General features: G+C 48.9%; 1 protein-coding gene across 3 annotated transcripts in view; it reads right to left on the bottom strand.

The window, feature by feature from the left end:
• Nucleotides 1–17121: 17121 nt before the first annotated feature.
• Nucleotides 17122–26928, bottom strand: part of DUSP23 (dual specificity phosphatase 23) — a 197494-nt gene continuing 187687 nt past the window's right edge. For all 3 annotated transcript variants that reach the window (XM_069604698.1, XM_069604699.1, XM_069604700.1), the window contains exon 3: nt 17122–17858. In XM_069604698.1, the coding sequence (XP_069460799.1) occupies nt 17673–17858 (186 nt within the window). In that variant the 3' untranslated portion in view covers nt 17122–17672. The remainder of the gene's footprint in view (nt 17859–26928) is intronic.

Consider the following 26928-nt stretch of genomic DNA (forward strand, 5'->3'; position numbering starts at 1 on the left):
ACCTCTTTTAGTATTGCCCTCTCTTGGCTTTGTCAATTACTTCACCTTTATAAATACTATTATAACCATCTTGTCTGTGCTTATTCTGCCACTTTAGCTTCTTTGTATCAGTTTGGTATTCAAAGTTACTGTTTATGGCTAGCAGGCGATTACAGGACATTTCGGGATTACACAATAATGGTGAACTCACTGGTTTCTGCATAGGCATCCGCTCTGCCACAGTGACTTCTGCTTTCTCTGCCTCTGTCCACACGCCAATCTGCTTTGTTGTGCTTCCCACGGTCCATGCTGGTTGGGAAGAAACAAGTTACTTACCTGTATCTATTGTTCGGGGTCTGGCATGGATTCATATGCTCATGAATAACAAATACATAGCAGTACAACATTACACAACCACGGGAGGTGGCCACAGCTCAACAGAAGCAATCAACTTTTACCTCTGGACAGACTTGCCTCAAAAGAACAGGTTGCGAAGCACTGCTTAGCCGACTCTGGACTCCTTCTTGGAATCCCTGTCGATGCAGTCAAATTTGGTGAAGGTGTGCATGGACCTCCATGTAGCCGCCCTGCAGATGTCCAGCAGGGGCACACCAGACAAGAACACCATCATCGCAGCGATTGCTTAGGTGGGAGTGGGCTCTCGGACGGCCGGGCAGCGGTCGGTTTGCCAACCAATGACAGTGCATGATGCAGCCGGAGAGCCACCTTCAGATGGAAGCCTTGGACAAGGCCTTCCCATGGTTCACAGGACCAAAGTCCATGAACTGTTGAGAAGTCTTCCGAAAACTCTTGTTGCGTGTCACGTAGAACTTCAGCGCACGAGCAACGTCCAGTGAGTGCAAAGCCCTTTCAGGCGGTGACAAAGGCTTCAGGAAAAATACAGGTAACACCAAAGTCTCAGTGAGGTGGAATTCTGACTGTACCTTTGGCATAAAAGAGGGGTGCGTCCTCAGCATCACCCTCGATTTGTGGAAAGACAGGTATGGCTGTTTGCGAGATAGGACCTGGATATCACCTACCTACTGGTGGGAAAGGTTGAAAAAGTCCTTAGAGGAACTCCTTGATGAGTCGATGAGACTAAAGTGCAGAACTTCCTGGAGACCTGGTGTAGCAGGAGATAGCCGCCAGATGTACCTTGATAAAGGAGTGTGCCAGTTCGGCCTTGGCCAAGGTTAGCAAGTATCGAAGAATCTGCGGGGCCATGACCCTCAGCGGGGTAATCTTCCGAGACCGACACCACGTAGCAAAATGCTTCCACTTGACCGTAGTGCTTAAAAGTTGATGACACACTGGGCCTCATTCCGGGATTGGAGCTAACCATGGAGAAATTAGCTCCATGGTTGCCTCAGAAACCGTCCCAAATCCGGCATGGTGAATGGAGTAATTACCGGTCCATTCCAGGGTTGGAGGGACCGGTAATTCCCCATTCACCTTTTGCCCTTCCCCATTCCCATTTCTGCCCCATAGGGCTCAATGGGAATGGGGAAGGAGGTAATTACGGCACTGTAAATTACGGTACCATAATTACCTCCGAGGTACCTTTGCGGGTCCCGAACTTTACTCCTGCTAAAAGCAGGAGGTCAGGAAGTACCCGCAAAGGGACCTCGGAATACGGAGGTAAGGGATTACCGGCATCGGCACCCTTACCGGTGCCGGTAATCCCTTACCTCCAACCTCGGAATGACCCCCACTGGCCTTGGCAAGGACCTCCCTGAAGTCCACAGGCAACTCATATCCTCCAAGCTCTAGGGCTGCAGGAGCGAAGCGATCCTTTGCTCGTGGTGAGAAGATCAGGAACCACTGGTAGCTTGACCGGCGCGGACAGGCTGAGATGGTCTGAATACCAAATCTTCCTCTGCCACGCAGGGGCAATGAGTATCATCCTGCAGTGGCATGGTCTGAGTGTGTTGATGACTTGTAGCAGGAGAGGCAACAGGGGAAACGCATACAGAAACATCCCTTCTCGCAGGAAGGAGAATGCGTCTCCCAGGCTCCTCGGTTAGTGGAATATGCTTCCAAACTTCTAGCATTTGGAGTTTGCCGCTGTCGCAAACAGATCGATCTGGGGCCTGCCCCACTTGGCGAAGATGTGGTCCACCTGGTCCTGCCGAAGTTCCCACTGATGGCAGGAGCGCAATTCCCTGCTGAGGGAGTCTGCAATGGTGTCCTTGACTCCCGCTAGGTGGAGAAGGATGGAGGAACATTTCTAGTACGACGGCCCAGCGCCACAAGTCCTGCGCTTCCTGGGAGAGCGCTGGAGATCGAGTGCCCCCTGTTTGCTGATGTAGAACATGGTGGTAGTGTTTTCCGTGAAGATCCTCACCACCTTGCCCTTCAGAGACAGAAGGAACGACTTGAGGGCCCAGAACACTGTCCGTAGCTCCAGAATATTTATATGGAGATCTTTCTCCTCCGGCAGCCAGAGACCTCTGGCATGCAGGCTGCGTTGTGGCTCCCCAGCCTTCCAGGGAAGCGTCCGTGGTGAACGTCTCCTGGTATGGTGGGTTTTGAAACCGTGTGCCATGGGCGATGTTGGAGTGGACGCCTCACCACCCTATCGCTAGACGGAACTCCTCGTCGAGCCGGATCTTGTCCACGAAGCTACCGGACACCTGTATCCAGCAAGCGTACATGAACTCCTGAAGAGGTCGCATCTGCAACCAGCATAGCCGGAGGAGGTAGATGCAGGACTACATCATGCCGAGCAACAACTTGATGGTTCGCACCATGGATGTCTGCGACAACAGCCGCTGCACATTCCCTTGAATGGCTGCTACCCTCTCCTCCGAGGGCGACGCCAGGCAGGACACCATATTGAGCATGGCTCCTAGGAATAACACGTTCTGTGATGGTGTCAAGCAGGACTTCGGATAGTTGATGGAGAATACCAGATCCGTCAGTAGCTTCAAGGTCGCCTCTGTGTGTCTGGTGGCCAACTCCCGCAAGCGGGCCCGGATGAGCCTGTCGTCGAGGTATATGTATACGTTTATACCCCGTAGATTTAGATGGGCCACCACCGGCATTAGGCATTTTGTAAACACTCTGGGGGCCCACTTCAATCCGAAAGGTAGGGTCTTGAACTGGTAGTGCTGGCCCTGCACTACGAAACGCAGAAACCTTTGGTGTTTCTTGTGAATGGGGACATAGAAATAAGCGTCCTCCTGGTCCAGCAACGTCAAGAAGTCTACTTCCTCCAGTTGGTCGAGCACGTGCTGCAACCTGACCATCCTGAACTTTTGGGACTAAGTATTTGTTGAGACGTCGCAGGTCTAGGATGGGCCTCCAGCCCCCTGTCTTCTTTCTGACTAGAAAGTATCTGGAATAGACTCGGGAGCCCCAGAGCCGTTGGGGGAACTAGCTCTATTGCCCCTTTTCGCAGCATGGCCCATACGTCTTCCAGGAGCTGAGGGATGTGCTGCTCCTGACGGGTAACCGGAGGGATCCGCGGACACCTGCGTTGAAACTCCAGGGTGTCTCCCTGGGCGAGAGCGTCCAGCACCCATCTGTCGGTGGTGATCTTCTTCAACTCGCTGACAAACCTCGTCAGCCGGCCTCCCACCAGGGTGCACGCGTGGGGGTCTGACGTGCTGGCCGGTTCAGGCCTGTTTCTGAGCCGGCGTCCTGCCCTACGGGCGACAGCGAAACTGTCCTCCGCTACTGTAGACCTGGGAACGGCCTCTGTATGCTTCCTGGGTCGTGGACCTGGAAGGCTGACTGTACGAAGAGGAGAAACCTTTGAACGATTTGCTTGACTTTCCCCTGGAGGAGCAAAAAGAAAAGAGCTGCTGCTGTTGAGTGCCCAAGGAACGGGCCGTCTCAATATCCGCTTTGATGGCCTGGAGGGACTTGTCGACAACCTTCCCCAAACTAGTTCCCTCCATCCAAGGGCATGTCCAACACCTTCGCCTGGACCTCCTGGCAGAAATGTGTGGCCTTCATCCAGCCTTGTCGACGAAGGCAGATACCGTTCCAAATCTGCCGGAACCCCGTGTCAGCGACGTCCAACACCACTGTAATGGCATGATCAGACACAACTTTCCCCTCCTGGAAAACAGCAATTGTCTCCATCCTCTGATTGTCGGGGAGGAACTCCAGAATAGGCCCCAGCTTGTACCACAGCTCCATGTCGTACCTGGCTAGGATCGTCAGTACGTTGGCCGCCTTGATAGTGGACGCCGCAGTGTAAATCACCTTCCTTCCCATGGCATCCATCTTCCCCTCACTGTCTGGAGAGACTGAAGAGGACGGGTTAGCCGACCGTTTTCTCGCAGTCAACAAATCCGGCGATGGTTGTGACCTCAGGCACTTGAGTGCGGAGTCCAGCACCTGATGCTTCTTCTCCAGCCTTTCCTGTTTGGCTGGGGCCATGCAAGGGTTCTTCATGAGGGCCAGGCCCTATTCCCACATGTCGTCCAGAAGGGGCACCACCATGATTGTCTTCCACTTGGCCTCGTGCTTCTGGTACAAGAAACCTTCCTTCCTGGTTTCTTCGGGTACAAGCTGAAAAAGCTTGGAGGCTCTAGCGATCATGGAGTGGAACAACCCCACCTCGTAAGGTGGGGACGCCCTAGGTGGTGCATACTAATGCAGAGACACAGTGTCCGCTGCGACGATATCCTTGTCATCCGTAGTCGTGGCCATATCTGTTCCCGTACCCGTGTCTGCTGGGGGAGAAGGGGGCCGACACGGATGTGGAGGCTGAAACGGGGGCATCAGATGACGCTTCCTCTTCTTTGTTGGAGGCTGAACAGGGTACTGGGGGACCACTGGAACTGGGCCCGGTGGTATCCTCTTTTGGATCCCTGACACTAAGGTGTGACGGGGCGACAGAATGTCCAGAGACACATCCCTCGGCTGAGCTGGAGGATTTGGAAAACTAGGCCCGTGCAGTTGTCTCCATCGTCGCTGTCGTCCTCCTCTTCCATGCCCTCATGGACCGTGTGCAAGGACACCTGGTCCTAGTCCTCCATGGACGAGACCTCCATGGCTTGGGCCACATCCTGGCAGGGCTGTTTAGGGGCCTCGTCGCCCCCCCCTCTTACCTCACCTGTGGGGCTTGAACCAGGGCCCCGAGCTGGTTTGCCCCCTTCTGGCGTGCCAGCTGACTTTGCCAAAGTCACTGCGGCTGTGTCACGTCTTGGAGGCAGGGATACCTTCACCGGGTCAGCTCCCTTAGATGTTGAGAGAGCAGCTGCCACCAACTCGATCATCGACAAATTCTTAGCCTGTACCAATTGGGCCCGTTTGGGCAGTTCAGCCTTTTTCTCCTCAGACTTCTCCTGCAGTTTAGCCGGGATAGATGATTTTCTTTTTGAGGAGGAGCTTGATTCCCGGCTGGCAATGGAGGCGGAGGGTGACGTTGATCGCGCCCTATCCACCTTGGGACCCGCTTCCGCAGCAAACCCGGTGGAATCAGACTTGTGGTTCTTGGCCTTGTCTTGGGCCCCCACGGGTGAGGCGCCCTCAAAGAACTTAGAAGACTGCTCCTAGGTCTGGACGGTCCTCGGTGTGCAATGACCCTGCTCGGGGCACGGGGCAGAGGCCTTAGCGTTAAGCCACGCCACCAGTCTACTGTCCCCGTTCCTTGTCTTCTTGCAGAACCTGAGCCATATCTCGCACTCCACCTCCTTATGGTCTGGGTGCAGGCTGTAGAGGCATTGCAGGTGCTGGTGTTCCACAAACACATTCCGTAGCCCGCACTTGGTGCAGGGCTTGAAGAGGAACATTCCCTCCTTCTCCGTCATGATCAGAGGGCGCGCGAAGTAGGCCCGATGGCCTTCTGGAATCTTCGATCTTCGCCCTTGAGGGGCGCTGAAATTTGTTGACAATGGCTACCTGCTGTCGGCAGATGGAGAAAAGAGCACACAGGCTCTTTTGGAACAAAAGAACAAGTTACTCTCTTACCTGGTAACGTTCTTTCGATGGAATGGTCCGACAGTAATCACCACAGCTGTGCTGCTTCGGAAAATCTTTTGCAGTCTGCATCCTGCGTCGATGACATTGATACGCTGTCCTCGAGGACTTCCGTCGAGCAGACGTCACCGGATGTTATAAGTAGGACGCACGACGCCCGTAGCCTCAGCTGTAGTTTTTTTCCTCAGAACGTGTGGCACCAAACCACTGCCAGTATGACCACAGAAAGCCTTGCGGAAACGTAAGCTGCAATCGCAAAAGAAATTCTGTAGCGGGGCAGGTAGGGAGGGAGCGATATGGAATACGTCGTCGGACCATCCCATCGAAAGAACATTACCAGGTAAGAGAGTAATTTGTTCTTCGAGGGGATTGGGTCCTCCGACGTATTCCATAACTATGACAGACTCCCAAAGCAGTAACAACGTATGGAGGAGGGAAAAGAATTTAGAAATTTAAAATTTCCAATCAAATTGCAGAGTAAAGGACCGCCTTGCCAAAGGCCAGATCCTGCCCATGGATAGTTTCGAGGGAGTAGTGACATACAAAAGTATGGACCGAAGCCCAAGCGGCTGCATCACAGATGTTACGAATACCCCTCTGCAGGGCAGTAGAGGCAGCCATACCCCTAGTAGAATGGGACCGTAAGCCTACCGGAGAGTCCTTACCCACCAAGCGGTAACATTCAGAAATTGCCAAGATAATCCATCTAGACAAAGTCTGCTTAGTCACAGCTTGTCCCAAACGCCTTCCAGCGTAACCAATAAAGAGCTGATCGTCCACTCTGACCCGGGACATGCGAGAAATGTCGAAACTTAAAGCTATCCTAGGATCCAACCTATGGGGCCTCTCCTCTTCCTTACCAGGATGTGGAGAAGGATAAAATGCCAGAAGAATAACCTTCTGGCTCAAATGAAATTCCGACACCACCTTTGGAAGAAAGGAAGGACGAACTCTTAGGACAATCCTGTCCTTACAAAACACAGTGAAGGGTGTATTAACTGAAAGTGCCTGCAACTCACTTACTCAGCAAGATGAAGTGACTGCAACTAAAAACACAGTTTTAAGGGTTAACAGCCTCAAAGGACAAGAATGTAAAGGCTCAAACGGAGCACCCATAAGGAATTTCAGAACAAGGTTCAAATCCCAACCAGGCACTTGGAAAGGCGCCGGCGGAAACACATCAGTGAGTCCTTTGAGAAACTGAGAAATTAAAGGAATTTTAAAATAAGAACACTCCTCAGACGAGTGCTTAAATATAGACAGCGCCGCAGGTAACCTTTAACACTACCCACTTGCAGGCCCCTGTGGGCCAACAAAAGCAAAAAAGACAGAACTACAGGAATGTCACATGAAAAAGGATCCACATTCTTAACCCTGCCCCAGTCACAGAACTTTCTCCAATGGCAACGGTACAGGGACTTTGTTGCCGGCCGTCTGGCCGAAAGCAAACGACTTCAGGGAGGTCCCAATCCTTATATCTCAGCCTTTCAGAAGCCAAGCGTGAAGGTTGAGGGATTTGACCTCTGGATGGAGAACCTGACCCCCCCCCCCTGTGAGAGCAGGTCGTCTCGGTAGGGAAGACGACGTGGAGGGCAGATGGACAAGTCGAGAAGGTCCGGGTACCATGTCCTCTGAGCCCAAGCCGGAGCAACGAGGATCATCCGGGAACCGAACCTCCGTAACCTCTGCAGCACTTGCGGGAGGACGGGGACTGGAGGAAACGCGTACAGCAGTGGGAAGGACCACTCCACCACGAACGTGTCTCCTAAGGCTCCTTTTGGAGGAAATTCCCACGAGCAGAACCTTTCGCACTTCCGGTTGACACTGGAGGCGAAGAGATCCACCTGAGGGGTCCCCCAAAGGGCAAAGATCTCCAGGAGAATCTCCTGAGCCAGCTCCCACTCGTGAGATCGCACTCTGCCTGCTCAGAGCGTCAGCCGTCTCGTTTTCGTCTCTGGCCAGATGAACTGCCGAGATCGAAACTTCCTGCTGGACGGCCCAGAACCAGAGCTGCATCGCCTCCCTGCACAGAGGAAGTGACCCTGCCCCCCCCTTTTTGTTGAGGTAGTGCATGGCCACTGTGTTGTCCGTCAGAATCGGGACATTCCTTCCTCGCAGAGTCGGCAGAAAAGCCTTCAGGGCAAGCCTGACGGCCCTCAGCTCCAACAGATTGATATGGAGTCTGGACTCCGACGGAGACCAACGACCGCTGACTGTCAACTTGTTGGCATGAGTTCCCCATCCCGTGAGGGATGCGTCCGTCACGATCGTCACCTCCGGCCAGGGTAGCCAAAACGGAGCCCCCTTCATCAGATTGCCTTCGACAGCCCACCACAGAAGGTCCTGGGCGACCGAGGGCGGCATCTGAACGGGGTCCGACATCCTTCCAGAGGACTGCGACCACTGCATCTTGAGGTCTCACTGCAGAGATCTTATCCGCAACCTGGCCTCCGGCACCAGAAGAATGCAGGATGCCATGAGCGCGCCCTGATCAACCAATCGTCCAGGTAGGGGTAGACATGAATCCCCCCTTTCCTGAGATACGCTGCCACTACCACCATGAGCTTGGTGAATACCCTCAGGGCGGAGGTCAATCTGAACGGCAGGACCCGAAACTGAAAGTGCGAGTCGCCAACCGCGAACCTTGAGGTCGAGAGACACCAACCAGTCCTGAAGTTGAAGGGCCTGGAGGACTTGAGAAAGAGTGACCATCTTGAACTCGTCCTTCCTGAGGAGCTTGTTCAAACCGCGCAAGTCCATGATGGGTCTCAATCCCCCCGTCTTTCTTCGAAATCAAAAAATAAGGGGAATACCATCCCATGTTCCTCTCCACTACAGCACCAGTTCTATGGCGCCTTTCTCCAGCAGGGATTGAATTTCCTGCGCAAGCAGTGGATCCAGACTCTTCAAAGAGTGATTCCCTGGTGGATTGTCGTGAGGCCTCTGCCGGAAAGGAAGACAGTAGCCATGGGCTATGATCTCCAGAACCCACACATCTGAAGTAATGGCACGCCACTCTACAAGATGCTGCGCCAGCCTTCCCCCCCAACCGGCAAACCATGCGACATGGCCTCATGACTGAGCTGAAGCAACTGCCTGAGCGGCCTTGGCACCTCAAGTACCCTGTTTTCCACCTCTGGCACTCCTACGGTGCAGCTTTGACTTGCAGCTCCTCTCGATTTACTAAAGGATGGGTAATATCGAAAAGAACCTCCCCTCCATTGCTGTCCCCTAGGACGAAAAGGCGGAGGTTGGCGAACCGCAGCACTCAACGACTTTGCTGCAGCTTTGGAGGTGTTCACCATCAAAGGGCATGTTGAGGAGCCGGGCCTGCACATCAGGAGCAAACCCTGACTTCTGCAACCAGGCAAACCTGCGTATTACGGTGCTCGCCACCATGGACCGGCTGCCACAATCTGCCATGTCCAAACCCAACTGAACGGCCTCACACATGGCATCCTTGCCATCCTGTACAATAGCAAGAAAACCATTCCGTTCCTCCCCTTCGGGAATATGTTCAGCCGCCAAGGAAATACAGTTCCACAGAGTGTGCGTGAAACGTGACAAGGCACACACGGAGTTGGCTGCCTGTAAAGCCATACCCCCTTAAGAAAACACTTTCTTCGCCCAGCCATCAAAACGCTTGTCGTCCCTATCAGGAGGGATGGTAGGGTACGATGCCTGCTTTGCTGGGGCCGTAGCCGCCTGCACCACCAAACCCTCCGGAGTGGGGTGCGTGGTCAAGAAGCAGGGGTCACTACTGGTTGGATGGTATTTTTGCGGCAAAGACTTGCTCACTGCCGGGAGACTCTCCGGAGCAGTCCAAGCTGCAGCCACCCTTCTTTGCAAAGCCATATGGAATGGCAGTACCGGGTCAGTTGGAGGACCTTGGTCGAGCATGTCCATCAGGTCATCCTGCAGAAAATCCACAGGTGGCGCAGACCACCCCAAGTATTCCGTGACCCTCGACATAATGCGCCGGTACGAGGACTTGGCATGGGTGCCAGGCTCAGGCCGACAGAACTCCACCTCCAGAGAGGTGTCCAGATCACTGGCGTCATGCAGTGACTGACGCAGGTCTTCAATCTGGCTGTGACCACACAAAATCTCGTCAGGCACCTCCTCAGACACCAAACCTTCCTCAGATCGCTCATCCCCCTCAGAAATAAAATCGAGAGGTCGGAAATAGGGCACAGAAAAAGGGACAAAGACATTCTTGGCCTTGGCCAGAGCCTTTCTGGGGGGGTCCACCATGCCACGGGGTACCTCCAACAAAATGGTGTCGACGGAATCGGTGTCAACGTCGAGCGAGGCGCCGACAACTTCGACGGCGCCGACACAGGCCTCGAGGGTGGAGCCCCGAGCGTGTCCTTCGACAGCCTGGGCGCCGATGGCATCGACGACTTCCTCGGAGGCAGAGCCTCGAGTGTCCCTCGACTACCTCAGCGCCGTAGGCGTCGATGTGTTCCTCGAAGACTTCACAGGCTCACGCGGTCTCGAGGGCGTCGAGGACCGGGACCTGGAACGGGCATGTCTAGAGCGACCATCTTTGTCCGACCGGGACCTCGAAGGCGCCCGGTGGTCGCAAGGACCGCTTGAGCCCGAAGGCGTACGAGCGGCGTCTCTAGCACGGTCACGGCCGGCGTCCTTCGACGGCGCGGACCGACCGGAGCCCTGCGATTGAAAAATCGCCATCATCTCCTTTCGGAAGGTATCCCATTCCTCAGGAGTGGAATGGATGTTTGGACAAGAAACCCGCCGACGGGCGGAGTCCTCGGATGAGGACAGGGAAGGCAACATGTGACGCGCTTCCGTGAGTGCCTCGAAGAGGCAGAGGAATGGCGAGACCGACTCCTGGACCGAGACCCCCCGGACTCACAACGACGATGCGGAGAGTCGCCCCTCGAATCGTCCGTTGAAAGTCCAGTGGATTGCGACTTCCGGGGCTTGACCACCTTACCCACCGACAGCTTCTTCTTACGCTCCCGCAAGGCCTTCGATATAAGCGACTGGCAGTTGACACAGCCATCCGTATCGTGGTCCTCCCCGTGCGTGTTCGTCAACAACATCTTGGACCCGCACACCCTACACTTCTTAAAACCCGACCGCGGGGTGTAAGAAGCCGAAGACAACATTTCAATACACAAATGAACAGGTTCGAAGAATCCAAAGAACAGGATTCAGTAGAACCAAGGCGCACCGAGATCTCCGAAGTGAACACGTTCGCGGAAAAATCGGAACTGAGGCTACGGGTGTCGTGCGTCCTACTTAGAACATCCGGTGACGTCGGCTCGACAGAGGCCCTCGAGGACAGAGTATCGACGTTATCGACGCAGGAGCCGAAAGATTTTCCGAAGCAGCACAGCTGTGGTGATTACGGTCATAGATATGGAATACGTTGGAGGACCCAATCCCCTCGATATAGAACCTTTTTCCGTTGAAAACACGAACAAACATAGAAGTAGCTCGCAGTGCAAACTTGAGGACTCCCAACAATGAAGCGTGCAATAAAAATCTGAAGATGGCTGCCAGAGGAGGGGTTTAGGGAGAGGACTGTCATTGGATGCGGTCACTATGACCAAGAGGACAGTGATTGGTTTAAAGGAGACATACAGTTTGTAAGTGAAACTGTTTTTTTTTTACCAAGGATTCCCAGCCTGACGACAGGGAATATTCATGAGCATGTGAATCCACGCCAGACCCCGTGCTGGAGAAAGGAGTGTTCCTCGCTCCCAGGAGACTCCAGTGCTCGCCTGCTACCAGTCACAAGGGGGAAATCTAACACTTCTCACCGCGCATCCTTTGCATGCAAGGCCTTCACTTCAATTATTAATTACATCTTCTAAAGAAATATTAAAAGGAGTCAATGATTGGTTTGAATTTAAATGAGTTATCTTTGTCAGAACTTAAGATGTTGAATGTTCCGAAGTCTACATTTAATATCCTTCTGTTGACTACAAGAATTCTTACCACTATAGATGTGTGCAACATTATGAAGGGTTGCCTTTTGCTTGATAAATGATTGATTAACACAGTTTCCACAACCCCCAGGAAGAATAGCTTTGGAAGCCAGTACAACAAGCCAGTACATATTCTGGGATTACTGAAATCTCTGCCTCTGAGGAAGACCAACACTGAGTCTCACCCAACAGAGTACTCCTGTTCCCTTGAGGCCCTTCTGCTCTCAGGGGATCCTCACAGCTGATACCACCCCCAGGGTTAGGATCAGGTAACAGCTGTCTTCGCCTGGCCACCTGAGAGAAGACTTTAAGTAGGGTCTTTGTAAGGACTCTGCAGGATTCATCACAACACAGCGTTCCTCCAGCATCTCACACTGGCTGCCTGCGTCTGATTGAAAGCGCCGCCTCCCCAACCAGCCTCCGCTCCACCTCCACAAGGCATGATGATGTCAGGGTACTTCCCCTACGCATAACACTCTCTTCCCCTCCTTATACTCCGACTTGTCCCAGTTAAATATACGTCTCTCGTTAAAGAGACATCTTCCTTTCCCCATGTGGCTTCTTTTTACATTGCCTACAGCCAAATGTAAAGAAGCCACACTACTCTACATAGCAGATAGTCCCATGTATGCAGTTATGGGAGCTGGTTTAGGAAGTTCCTCACAGGAATGGGAGGTGATGTCCCACTTGCCTTGACTCCTACGGACGGTCTTGCAGAGCTGCCTCACCTAACTAGCCTCACAGAGGGTGGGGGTCACCTTTGGGGAGAAGGGACAAATACCTGCGATTTGTCACAAAACCTAACCCCTGTAAAGGTAACTTTAGGGCCACTGGGAAAGCAGTGTTAAGTGTTGATTGTAAAGAAAAGCAGCAACAAATTCCTAAGTACCTGGAGATTAAACTGTCCATACAAAGGATACTTGCATAGTAAACTGTGCACTATAAAATCTTTCTTCTGCTTTCTTCCATGAGAGGTGAGCAATGTGTTACATTTAAGGAGTATGAGTTGTACAGATTACTCAGGAGTCTTAAATGATATAGGTGGTCTTTACTGGGTTCTTTTAGTTTACAGGAAAGCACAGAGGGATAAGAAGGGCAAACATAAGAAAAGTCCATGGGAGAGAAACATCCACCGGTCCCCCTGTGCAAAGCATAATTTCCCAACAGACTTTTCTGGAACACAGTACCTCATCATCACATTCTAGTCAGCCAACATTCCATACCAAACATTCCAGGCTCAGACACACACACATACAGGAAATAGCCTCATAGCCAGAATAGGTAAAGCTCAACACAATGCCTGGTGTGAAAACTGTATGCAGCGAGCTGTTCTGCTCCTCACAGTTATAATAAGCAATTTTAAGATTGTGGGCGGCCTTGACCCAGGCTCAAACCATGGCTTTGGGCAGTGAGGAACAGAGCAGTAAAGTCGGTGATAAAGCAGCAAGTAATTCCCACTAATCAAATGGATTCAAAGACTGATAGCAGTGAACACCAGAAAGCAGTTATGGGAGCGCAGTCTCCAAGGGTGGGGATTGCCCAATATATTAGCCGCTGGGATTTTGACAATGGTGTGGGAGTTTGGAGGTGGGGAACGAGCAGTGGAGAGTTGGGGGGCAAAGGTAGAAAGAGACTTGAACAGGGGAACAAGAGGGAGAATGGAGAGAAGGGGGCCACCGAGAAGTTGAGCAGAGGGGAGGAGGAGAGCAGTGTGGAAGTGATCAGAGGAAGTATCAGGAGGAGTAACGTGGCTGAGGGAGAGCGAAAGGAGGAGAGGAAGAAGTATAGAGGAGGTTAGAGGTGAAATGAAGATAAATATTGAGGGTTTATTACGCGCATATCCTTGCAGAACCAACCAGCAGACACTGCATTAGGGGCTGATGATAACTGAACATGCTCGGGTGGCATCCACAGTTCCAGATTTAATCAACAGATGTGTTTTAGCTTAGAGTGAAACATAGAAAAGGAGGTGATGTTTTGCAAATCAGCTGGGAGTAGGTTCCATAACCGAGGGCCCTTAATGGAAAAGCAGCGGTCTCCCCGGGTGGCATACTGGAATGAGGGGACAAGCAACAAGTTTTCACCAGATGATCGTAGAGTTTGGGGTGCCTGGTAGGATTGCACAGTACCAGTGTTCGAAACTCAATCCTTCTCCTCACTGGGAGCCAATGTAATCTTCTTCGATGTTAGGTAAATTAAAAATCCATTTGACGGCCGTGTTCTAGGTTACCTGGGGTCCGGGGGGAAGGGGATGTATTTGAGTCTCTGGGGCTCCAGGAGGAGAGTGCCGGCATAATCAAGCCTAGAAAATTCACCATTGTTCACCATTGTCCCTACAACTCCTACGTGTTCAGTTTTGGGTATAAATGGCAAAATGGGTTTCAGAAGTCTAAGTTTATTAAAAAAAACGTTCACTACTTCCAAAACCTGAGTTTTATAATCCAGTGAGGCTTGCCATATACAACCAAGATTTTTCACCTTACTAGAGAAGGGGGTATCGGCATCAAATATTTTCAGACAAACATTGGAGTCTAGATAATTCTTAAGCAGATGTTTTGGGCCAAGCACCATAACGTTTTAATCGCTTTGGCACACGCAATAACTTGTTCAGTTGCAGATTTTAATCTAATTTAGATTTGTGTATCATCAGCATAGGAATGATATTGTAGGACAAATTTTAAGAAAATGGCCATCAGAGGTCGGAGATAAACAATAAATAATATCGGGGACAACGACGACCTCTGCAGAACTCTGCATTGAACAGCGAGGTCATCAGAATAGCAACTCCCTAGTTTAACTACTCGAATCCTATGCTGTAGAAATGAGCAAAACCATTGCCACACATCTTCTGACACCTGAGCTACCTCTGACAATCTGTTCAATACTAGGTCGAAGTCCACTGTGTCAAAGGCGGAAAGTGTCTGAGTATCAGTTGGAGGTTGCAGGGGACAAAAGGGGAATGTAGGACTGCATTCAGAATACAGTTTGAGGTGATATTTGAGGAGAGGGCAGAGTGTGTTACGAGGAGTTGAGGAGAAAGGTTTCAGGACCAGCGGGATGCGAGAGGAGCAGACACACCGTAAGAGCAAGGTATCTTAGTGGAGGAGTGGTGCAGATATGGGCACATGGCAAAGCATCACTGAGGCAGAAGAAAGAGGTATAGGAAAGGATCCTTTAGGCACAAGACCATTGCGACTCATCGAGGAGATAGACAAAGACTGAAGGCATAGTAGGAGAGCAAAAAGATGTTTTAAAGGATGGAGAAAGCCACCCAAAACTAACTCAGAGAACCTTGACTGACCCACCCCTCCCTCCCCATCATTCAGCCCTTACTTCTGCCGCTACCGAGGCCTCCTTGTCCTTGGTTGTCCTACAGCTCCCTACAAAAACTATCTTTTAAGCCTCAACTTCTGCGTCTACTTCATAAAGATCATACTCTGCTTCGTGACAGTACCCATGCACCAATAAACAAAATACACCAGAGAGGTAACTCTGTTTCCTCCCTTTAGGGTGCCCATCTCCTTTCAGAGCAGTGAGATGTGACTGCCTTCTGACTTTCAGACACACCTCTAACACCAAAGGTTTTCTCTTTTGTTACATCCTTCTTCACCCTCCCATCATTTCTTGTCAAATGTTCTTTCCATGTCAGTTAATTCTCTTTCTTTGTTTTCTGCCACTATATCTCTGGGGGTCATCTTGTATCCTAGTCCTTTTTTAATTATTTAGTTAAATCTGCTCAAAGTGATCAAATCTTTTAGCTGCTTTTCTGATCTTTATTACCTCGCTCTCTGGTACGCTTTGATCTTGACAATGATAATTCAGTCTGTATGGCCTACAAAACTCCATCCTCACTCGCCGGGAAGCCTTTCTTCATGCTGTATCCAGGTTGATCTCATGCTTTGAAATTCGAGCAGCTCTCCCCAGTCCGGAGTCAGCCACACTAGCTCCCCTTCAGTCCACAATCTTTGTTAGGATCTCTTAATCTCTGGATCTGCAGGGGCTCTCAACGTCAAAGGAGTAAAGATACATTTTAATGAGAGATTTTCAGGTACTGCAGATCTTCTATTCACAGGCACGCTATTTTAGTGAGCGCAGTACTTACAGCATGTTCAGTGTCTCCGAAAAAATAACTGACAAAGTGAAGCAGTAAAAAACAAAAGGGATACAAAAATGTAGAGTAATGTATGCAAAAAAAGGGATTTTAAATGGAAAAAGCACAAATACCTACTTTTTCTGTTGTTGCAAAAAAGCCAAATTGTTTGCAATTGTTCGAACCCCTTACTGAGGCTGTTCTAAATCATGCTGCTCCCAAGAGTGATTCCTTTGATCAATTTAATGTTTTTTATTATTAAAGGGGTTGCAGGTTTGCTTTTTTCATTATGAACTTGGTTATTTTCAGTTAAGGTTATTGTTAGCATTTCATTTGCAGTATTCTTCATTTGTGCACAGTCATTCTTTACTGTGCACCATTAGGTCAAGCTTCATATTCCTTTACATCAAGTCCCTGATCTGTTACCTTTAAGGAGCCAGTTCAAAGGTTTGCCCTAGTGACAAGTTTATGGACGACTGAACTTAAGTAAAAACATTCTCTTGCTGGATGACAGTTTTGTTATTGGTTTTACTGGTGCATTTTATACGAAGGCTGCATATTTTATATGTGGCCTTACGACTATTTCTATACAGCACTCCAATGTCCGTTAATGTCATTGCCGCCATTGACAACAATTTTCAAATAAAATGATGAAGGTGCAAGTAAGATAAACACGCAGCTCATTTCACAATTACACTTATCGTTTTAAAAGTAGGATTAATTAGCAATGTCTCGAAAATGGCACAACATCTTTTCACAGTGGACTGCGATTGCTGAAAATTCAATTATTAGAGTCATCAATTTTCTCACATTTCCAATGTTTTAAATTCCAGAAGATAGTAGGAGATGGGATTATATTTCCGTCAATCTGGATTGTGGGAGGAGAGCATGTAGTGCTATCTACCAAATACTTCCTTATTTGGAAGGCATGGAACAACGGCTGTGGTGTTACAGATGCCCGCTGAGAGGGTACTGTATTTATGAGATATCACTGAGGTGTTGGGTTGGGTGCGGGTTGCCTTTTGGGATGACTAACAAAAGGCAGAAGTAATTTTATGTTTGTTGTGTTTTTCTGATGTAAAAGGATTGGCATACAGTATTGTTTGCTATTGTTTAGAGATTGTTTCAAAAGGCCCGCTTTAAAAACACACTATCTCATTAACTGAACATTGTACATTTATTTTTGCTTTTTCAAATGGCAGCACTCATGATCTAACAACATTGTACCTGCAGGATGTTTGCCCAATGCTTGGGATGCTGTATGTGTAGGTCATTGATTTACCAAGTTTTATATTTATAGTATCAGAAAAAGTCTTTGTAGAGGAAGAAGAAATGTATAGAGATGCTTGGCATTGATAAAATATTTCTCATTGGCAAATTTGGTGCAGCCAATCAAATTTAACAAAGAACCTATTGCAGGTGATCACAGTCAAAGTAAGAATTCAGAACGCAGAGAAACCTGCAGTTCTGATAGTGGTTCTTGTGGTTGCAGCAGATCTTGCGGCAGAGGTAGGGTTCTGTACTCCATGGAATAGTGTCCCATACAGATCCAGTGAGACCTCTCTGAATATGGGTTTTTATGAGTGGCGCACAATAAGCAAGTCTCACTGAACTCAGTATAAAGGGGAAGTTGTCAGTAGAAAGCGGGTCTTCTCTTTCCAAAGGTGCCAGCTTAGACACTAGACCTCAGCTTCAGTTCTGATGTGGCATCACTTGATGTGGTGGTGGAACTGGATGATTGCCTTCTCTTGTTCAGAAGTCTCTATTGACCCTGGGCGCAGTCTGCGGATTTCATTGATGGCGTCAACACCAGTCATCTTCTTGGCTTTCACTAAGTAGCAGGCGAGCATGGTTCCTGTCCTCCCATAACCCAGCATACAATGCACAGCAACACCCTGCAGGCAGACAAAACACAGTAGCACAGGTTAAGGACCTCAGGTTATGAAAATCAAATGCATGTGAGAGGGCTAATGTGTTTAATAACTAGTAGGCTATGGAGCACTGCAGGACCACTAGTATTTTACTCCACTCTAATACACAGAAAACCTCTGCAATTATATTTAAAGTACATATTTTTTTATCAAGTATTGAATGCAGTCGAATATGACCAAAATATTATGTGAGGTGAATTGCAAAGTGATGCTAAACCTTTCACCACTCGTCTCAAAGTGCGTCATCGTTAGAGACAGACGGCACATCCCCCACTGTGTAATGACGGAGGGTATCTGATACAAAATTTGAAAATAACATTCTGGAAACGCAATTGTTGGAAAAACAAAAAAGTTGTGTAATTGACAGACAATGTTTGAACAAATACTCAACTTAAAAACAATGGGTCAGGTTGATGGCAGTGGTTAAAAGGAGAAGAGCTTTTTTTAAAACAGGAATGCACATGGCTACAGTGAAGTGAGGAATTGCAGTTAGTAAGGTAGCAGGAATAAAGTGGGGAATACAAAATCCTCGCCCCTCCACCCCCACCTATTAGCAGCCCTAAACCGTAACATACGTTATGTGCGTGTGTAGACCAAATTTACAATGACCTAACCATGCTCGTCAAAAGCCATGGGTGCCGACTTGATTTTCAGTACGGGGTGAAATTTGTTTTTATTTTGCACTTCCAGAATCCTTGATCCTAATGAGCTTATAATTGTTGGTTAACACACAGGGTTCTGTTGTACGGAGCCTAAAAGAGCATAGCATAATGCTTTGCGTTTCTTTCGGGAGACAAGTACAAAGCATTCTGAATGTAAAACACAGTTGAATGACATTACCACTTTTAAAGGCAATCTTTCCATGCAAATATGTTTTCATGTACAGTTGCTATTGGATACACTCATCCATAAAGGTTACCATGTCCAAAAGATGCAGTATATCAGAATGACAATTTAAAATCAAAAAATGCTGATGACCCAAAATCTGCCCAAAAGAGAGAGTGAGGTAGGCCATAACGCATGCCTATTCAAGCCACGGCCTCACAGCTGAGACAACAAACAAGGCGTCCACTCTCTTATCCTCCCCATCAGGAGGGATAGAGGGGTATGCTTATTGCTTATTAGATGTAGCAGCTTGAACCACCAAACAGTCTGGTGTTGGATGTTTTGTAAAGTACTCTGGGTCACTGCTGGATGGCCTATATTTCTTAGCAAAATTTGTAGTTTCTGCAGTTGCAGTCTCTGGTGTCTCCAAATTTGTTGAGACCCTTCTTTGTAGTGCAATGTGAAAAGCCAAAATTTGAGCTTTTTGGAGACCCTGGTCCAAAAATATATGTCAGGTCATCCTGCTTGAAAGAAGGAGTAGGCCTGCTACAACCTAAAAACGATCACCTTGCTCATTATGAGGAGTCAGCGTGGTCAGTAGGATCTGGTTTACCAAATTCCAGTTCAGAAGAGGTATCTAAATCACTGGCTGATTGAAGGTTATCATACAAGTCTTTTAACCTAGACTCTTCGGAGATTAATTCCTCTGGCACATTAGGGGTGCCATATTGCAACCCAAATGGTGGTGTGGTATCATCTGAAGGTTCATTTTCTTCATAAATAGAGGCTAAAGACTTTAGGAAATCTGTCTTTGGCAAGGGTTTGAAAACCTTTTCTTGGGTTACTGTTGGCTTCGACAACTTCAAGTAAATCGCCGACAATGACTTCCAAGTTGAGTTGATTTTGTCAGTCAACCTCCAACACGTGTCGACGGCTCCGATGCCGATGGTGTTAGCAAAATCGTTGGCGTTGTCGACTTTTTATGCTTTTTTGAAGGATCCCTCGATGAACTGGATTCCTGACTTGTCGAAACCCTCAATGATTTCTCGTCAGATCAAGATTTTTCTCTATGCTGTTCCGGCTTATGGCTCCGTTTCGAAGGTTTCGTCTTCGACCTACCTTTGCCGTCTTGATGCAGATCGACAGGGGCATGGGCTTTCAGCTTGTCCTTCGAGGGCGCCGGGCCACATCCTTGAAGATTCTAAGCATTTCTTTATGAAAAGCATCCCACTTTGCTGGGGGGTCAGACTTAGTTGGACATTTGATTACCTCAGCCGAGAGAATCATTAGAGGTCGAAGGTGACCTCTGACGCTGTTTCTTGGCCTTCTTTGAAGACGAGGAATGGCGCAATCGACTTCTCGATTGAGATCTTTTAGATCTTTTCCATTGAGGAGAATCTCTCGACTCATAAGTCTTTCTTTTTGAGCTCTTCAGAGGCTACTTTGTAGGCAGCCTCCCCACGCCAATTTACCTTTTAAGCTCCCTCAGAGCCTTTTCGGTCATCGCCTGAGAGGAGTTACGGTCAGAGGTACGGTGACCGGTACCAAGACACCACAGACATATCCGGTGGGGGTCAGAGATCGAAATCTTCGACATGTTCATAGATTGAAAATAGCTGACGAAGTTCACTGAAGAACAGAAGAGTGCCGTAACTCTTTGATGCGTTAGCTTGGAAAAACAGAACTGAAGTCAGATAATTTCTTTCTGGAGTTGGATGCACTGTGACTCCAGCAAGAAATCATCTTTCTTTCGGAAGTCAGAGTGAATGAGCTCAGGACTGGAGGCAGAGCACACAGCAACACTGTCTGGTGTCCGTTTCCCGCACCGCTGAAAGCTTCTGCAGTGGCCAAGAGTGGGGCGGGACATGGACACCCGTTTGCCGTGTTCTCCTGCTTGGCACCCTCATTATCCTTCCAACGGGACACCTCTTCCGAACAGGAAAGGTGTCCCGCTGGCTGGACATTCAATGGCAGAGAGTCATTGTGCCCAGATTGTCTCGGTATGGCTCACCAAAGAAACACTTTGGGGGACAAGCTGATCCCTGCTCGATATACTACTGGTCTCAGACTACGCTCATTCAAAGCTCAGAGTCTTACTGCTGCAAAGATTCAGCAGGAGGCCCTGCATTCAGGTGGGAGGCTTGTCAGGAAAAGGGCTGATGATGCACTGATCCCACACGCATGCGCACTCACTCCCTCCCCGCTTCCAGCAAGAATGTAGAGAGGGGTGAGCGAGGAATGGTACATGGGAAGAATGAAAGGTGGAGAGGATACAGCAATGGAGGAGGGGGAACAGAAGCGATCGGGAGGAATGGAGGATGGCCCAGTGGAGAGGGAAAAAGAGAACTGAGAGGGGCAGCCCCAAAAAACAACATGAGAGTGTGGCAAGGAGGCAGAAAAGGCCTACAAGAGCTGAGAAGGAGGCGAGAGGATAAAGAGGAGCCGAGGATATTATGAAGAAACCAGGGTCAAAACAGGGACAGGTGAAAGTAATGGAAAGGGCGTCGAGAAGTGGAAGAGAAAGATCAGAGAAGTGAGAGAGGGGTGAGGAGGTGGAGGAACATTACAAGGACCTGGAAGGGAACAAGGAAAAGAACGAAGCAGTAACAGATGTAAGGCCTCATGGTGGCAACAGTAAGGACAGACACAAGTTTGAAGTTTGTTTTATTTGTAAAGTGCAACCAGGCCCGAGGGCAACCGGGCACATATTCTTAGGAACAGTTACAGTACATACAAAACATATTTACAGTACAGTACAGATTATATATACACAGTTGCAGTATATTACAAGTGGGTGCCAGATTTTGAGTGTGGTGCTTCAAACGCTCTGCATGAACAACTAGGATTTGGTTTTATTCTTGAAGGTTAGGAAAGAAGGCTCAGTTCTGATGGGTGTGAGCAAGGAGTTCCATAGCTTAGAAGCTAGGACAGGGAAGCTCACACCACCAGATTTTTGGAGTTTAAATCTAGGCAAGATGAGGCTGTGAATTTGTGGTGGTCTAGTAGGGCGTGTGGAGTGCGAGACGAGAGGCGAGGTAAGGTGGGGCTTTGTTGTCCAGGCATTTATGAGTCAAGGCTAGAGTTTTCAGGGCGTTTCTGTGTTTTACTGGGAGCCAACGTAGATCAGATCTGACGTTGGAAATGTGGGATCGCCTCGGGATGTTGAGGGCTGCCCTGCTGGCATTATTCTGGACTGTTTGCAGTTTGTTGAGGTTAGACTGGCTGGTCCCCAAGTAGAGGGCACCGCAGTAGTCGATTTTGGACATAATGAGTGTTCTTGCCAGGGTAATGCAATTGTGCAAGTTTAGAAAAGGTCTGTAGGCGGTGATAAGTTTGCACGTATAGGCAGAGGCAGACTTAACTGCTTTTGTCTGTCTGTTCAGAGAGAGAGCAGAGCCCAGATAAACGCCTAGAGTTTTGGTGTCTACTGAGACCTTGATGTCATTGCCATCAATATTGAAAGACTTGAAGGCTTGGTCTAATTTATTGAGGCGTTGAGTCAAACCTAGTGAAAGAAGCTCCGTCTTGTCGTCAAGGCATAATTCGTGTTGTGCCATCCAGGCCTGGATGACCAAATAGACATCGTTCAAGGATTTGGTATCAGCTGTGTGATCACCAATATGGGAATGAGTATCTGGGTGTCGTCCGCATAGTTAGTGTAGGAGACACCCAGATAATCAAGCACATCGAAGAGGGGTTTGGTGAACACATTGTAGAGAGTGGGCGATACACATGACCCTTGAGGGACGCCACAGTTAATTGGGGAGGGGTCAGCAGAGGCTGTAGGCGAGAAGACCTGCATGGATCTGTTACTTAGGAAAGAGTGGATCTACGCGTTGGCCGAGTCCGAGAAGTAGGCCGCAGATTTAAGATGTTGGCAGAGTATTTGGTGGTTGACCAAATCGAATGCCGCGGAGAGGTCGAGGAGAAGGAGTACCGCTAACTTCCCATTATCCTTTAGTATCTCCTTTTGGGTTTTCAGGTCGATCAAGGCTGTTTCAGTCCCATGTTTAAGGCGGAAACCGTATTGTCTTAATCCAAGAAGATTGTTGGATTCAAGATAATCTTGGATCTGCAAGTATGCTGCACGATCTAGAATCTTAAGCAGGAACGGGACTGTAGTGATGGGTCTAAAATTAGTTGGTATGTTGGGGTCAAGGGATGGTTTTTTAAGAAGTGGGATCACCCAGGCATCCTTGAGGTTGTCAGTTTTGAAGGAGGCGTTTATGAAGGCCGTGATGAAGGGAGCTAATTCGTGAGATGCTTCCTTGATGATGGGAGCAGGGCAGGGGTCACCTTGGCAGTTGGAAGGCTTGAGGTTGTTTATAATCCCTTTTACTTCCGGAATGGTAAGAGGGGAGAAGGCGAACGGTTTGCAGTTCAGGTTGGCTTGACAGGTGCTAGCCGTAGGAAAAGTCAGAAGTTGATCTGACTGTAAGGAGTTTTGTTTGTCTCTAATTTTAGATTTGAGGGTTGCAATTTTGCCCAGAAGTGCTGTCTGTATATTGGAGCACCAATTACTGTCTTTGGTGCAGGAGTCAGGAGGTGCTGCAGGAGTCTCAAGTTCCTTGAGAATTTTGAATAGTTCCTTGGTATTAGATTGTGCTGATAGGATGCGATTATTATAGGACTCTTTTTTGGCCTGGAATATGGCTTCTTTATAGTTGAGAGTAGCTAAGAATAGACGTCCTTGTGGGCATCAGACTGGTGACCTTTCCAGCGTGACTCCGTGCTGCGTTTCTCTTTGCATAGCACTCTGAGCTGTGGTGTGAACCACGAGTTGAGGTGCGCATGCTGTTTAGGTCTCCTTAGTTTGAGCGGGGCGATGGAGTTTATAGCTGAGAGCACTGTCTGGTGATAGGTGTCAGTTAGGGTGGTGGGGTCCGAGCAAAGGTCGGTGATGTTATTGAGGGTGGGAAGGATAAGGGGGGAGTAACTTTTCGGAAGTTATGTTCTTTTTGTTTCTAGTAGGGATGAATGGGGCGATGGAAGGCATAGGCAGGCGAGCTGCTTCAATGTTGAACGTGATGATGTGGTGATCTGACCAGGCACATGAAACATTCGAGAGTAGGCTAGTGTTACAGTTGGTGTCGTTTAGCCAGTCTAAGGACCTCCCTTTGATGTGGGTGGATTCTTGTATATGATGGGAGAAGCCTAGATCTGTTAAGGTGTTAGCGAGGTCAGTGGGCGTAAAGTCATTGGGGTCTTGGTGACCTAGATTAAGGTCTCCAAGGATGATTGTTTGAGGATTAGTTTTTGCTTTATCAAGTACTAAGGAGGTAATGTGGTCCACAAACTATGTGGGGGGACCAGGTGGTCTGTATATTAGATGTAGAGTGGCTGTTTGGTTGCCAGATAGAGGAAGTTTGACAGAGAGTAGCTCGGCCGATTCCAGATTAGTGCTTGGTAGGGTTCTAAGTCCTAGTGAGTTTTTATTGATGAATGCAATCCCGCCACCTCTGGAGGTGCGGTCGCATCTGGAGATGGAGTACTCAGGGGGGATGGCCAATGATAGTGCTGGGCCCGAGGCAGGGTGCAGCCAGGTCTCATAGATGGCAATGAGGTCAAGCTCCTGAGTCTTGATAAGATCGGCAATGTCCAGTGCATGTGCTGCTGGGGACCTTGCGTTGACCAGAGCGGCCTTGATCTGTGTGGCTTTGCTTGGTGACGCCGAGGTCGACTGGGGACGCTGGGGAGTAGGGGACATAGGAGGGAAAGGCTGGGCGATGGACGTTTCGAGTGGATGCTAGGGTGCATAGGATGTCCTGTCATGCCCAGGAATCTAGTTCCTAGTCTTTTGTTTCTTTGGCGAGTGGGACATGGTTGGTTGGGTGTGGGTTTTATGGTGAAGTGGTCTAGCCATAAGGCGGGAGAATTGAGGTAGACGTTAGGGGGCTCGACGCTCAGGTGAGTGGCCGAGGGTCTGTAGGTGGGGGCCATAATTCCAACGCGCAGAATGCTAAGTGCAGCTGGCCTGGCTAATGATAGAAGTAACATGAGGGTGGATGCCCACAGTAGGAGGGGTCTCCTCAGTAAAGAGAGCAATAGCCTTGGGGAGGAGGGTAACATGATACCAGTGTTAAGTAGTTCAGCAAGGGCCACTGTTCTCAGTCTTAGGTTTCCACCCGCAGAGGTTTCACAGGCCCTGGTCGGAAAGGGCAAGGTTGCTTCTCTCCTTGTCACCCTATCGTTATGCGCCGTCTTTTGCCTTTGCTTGAACTGCTGTGTTGAGCCAGCTCATGTCGTACTGTCAGACTTGCTCCTCCTGTGCTCTTGTGCTCCACGTTTTATCCCTGTTGGGGGAAGGGAAAGGGACGTCAGGTGTGTGTAGTATTGGTCAATTGCCTGACTTTACCTGGCCCTTTGGTTGGGACATGTCAGGTAAAAAGTTTTCGAATTAGTCTGCTGTCTTCCACGGGGGGTGGGAGGGGTTTGAAAGGGCTTGTGTCAAAAGTTTTTTTTTTTTGTCATGTGAAATTATATTCTTCGTCCCAAGGGGTTTGGTAAACTCAGAAGGGTGAGATTGGTAGGGTTGGTGATGCAAAAGGAATCACCGGTATTATTATCTTGAAATAAACAAGGGGGCTTGCAGGAACAGTAGTGTTTTTATCCAAGCAGGTTGGGAATGCAGGAAATAATAATCAGAGGGACGTGGAGAAGAATGGTTGGGGTTATTCTGGGGGCAACATGAAAACAGTGATTCTGAGAGATTTTGTTTCCTACTGTTACAGGGTTTGGGCTTTTAATTGGTTTACCAGAGGTGTATGGGTGGTGGGATTCTAATAAGGGAGCTTCATTGGGAAGAAAGGAGATGGATGTAGTACAACCTACAAAGGTTTCAAGGATCCCAATCTCCTCTCATTCTTCCTTGGCATAATATCGCGACTCACCTGGGGTTTTTTCCAGAGCACAACCCCAGGCACCCCTACCCAGGTGATCCTCCCTCGCTTGTCCGTCCCCAGGGTTGGGATCTGAGAGCGCCAGCCCTCCCCCGGCCACCTGAATAAGGAGGTCCTGAGGTCTACGTGAGAGAATACCCTCAGGTTTCTCACACAGAAGACAAAGAAGAATTAGTGAGTGAGGGAGGCGAAGAGACAGTCCTTAACATTGAGGGACAATTGTTTGTTTATTTATTTATTTATTTATATTGTGCTCCAAACCCGGAGGTATCTAGGTGAGTTACAAGATAACTTTTTGGCTTACATATTACATATGGAATAACTTTTTGGCTTACATGTTACATATGGATACAGGTGCACAATACACAGTATGATGTTACAAGACACTATACATTATTATTATTTACAAGGGGAGATTTACAATTATCTACAAAAGGTATGAGCAATCTACATATTAAGAATCATTTGCGAAGAGCCAACTTTTGGTGCTTTTCCTAAACCTAAAGAATGACTAGTAGGATCTTAGGGTAGTTGATGGGGAATTCCAGAGTTGGGCAGCCATTACAGGGAAGCTCCTGCCCCCCGCTGTCTTCAAGTTGAATCTCGGTATCTTCAGGCAAGCTGCGTGCTGGGTCCTAGTGGGACGAGTCAACGTAGTTTTCACCAGTTTCTCCATTAAGTATTTGGGGGCAGAATTGGCAAGGCATTTATTCACAGTGAGTGAGAAAGACTGAGGGAGAGAGAGGGACAGAGGAGTAGGCTGAAGAAGAAAGGTAAGCCTAATGAAGGTCTTCACATCTTGGGTGAGCAGCATATTTAGGAGTTGGTGTAGGCAATATCAATGCAAGGGCTCATCAAAGAACCAAAGCGCCCAAGACTAGGCCTAGACTCTGAACAACCTGCAAAAGTGCCTGTAGTTGCAAAGATGAAGTACCCAGAGTTCCAGTTGGTGGCATCTAAATCCACACAAAAAACATAAGGCTATTGGGTCGGGTCACTCAAAAGGAGAGTCCAGGGGGACCACCATTAATCGAGACATCAGCCACAACTCAAGAAGCATTAGGCTTTGAACTCCAGAGTTTGCGAGGGACCGTTTTGGCCAAGCTGGCAGCCACAAGCCTCATGGAGACAGAGCAGGACAGAGAACCCTGGTCAAAATGAAAATTAGGCACTAGAGTTACTTACCCAAACCTGTGAGCTCACTCACTCCTTAATTACCCTTTGTAAATATTGGACAAACCTAATAGTGAACTGGTACACGGTCATTGTGCAGTATGTTGAACACTCCGTTTTCCCCATCGAAAAACACA

The sequence above is a fragment of the Ambystoma mexicanum genome, chromosome 1p, assembly GCF_040938575.1.
Source record: "Ambystoma mexicanum isolate Mex_15411 chromosome 1p, UKY_AmexF1_1, whole genome shotgun sequence".
Taxonomy (NCBI): domain Eukaryota; kingdom Metazoa; phylum Chordata; class Amphibia; order Caudata; family Ambystomatidae; genus Ambystoma; species Ambystoma mexicanum.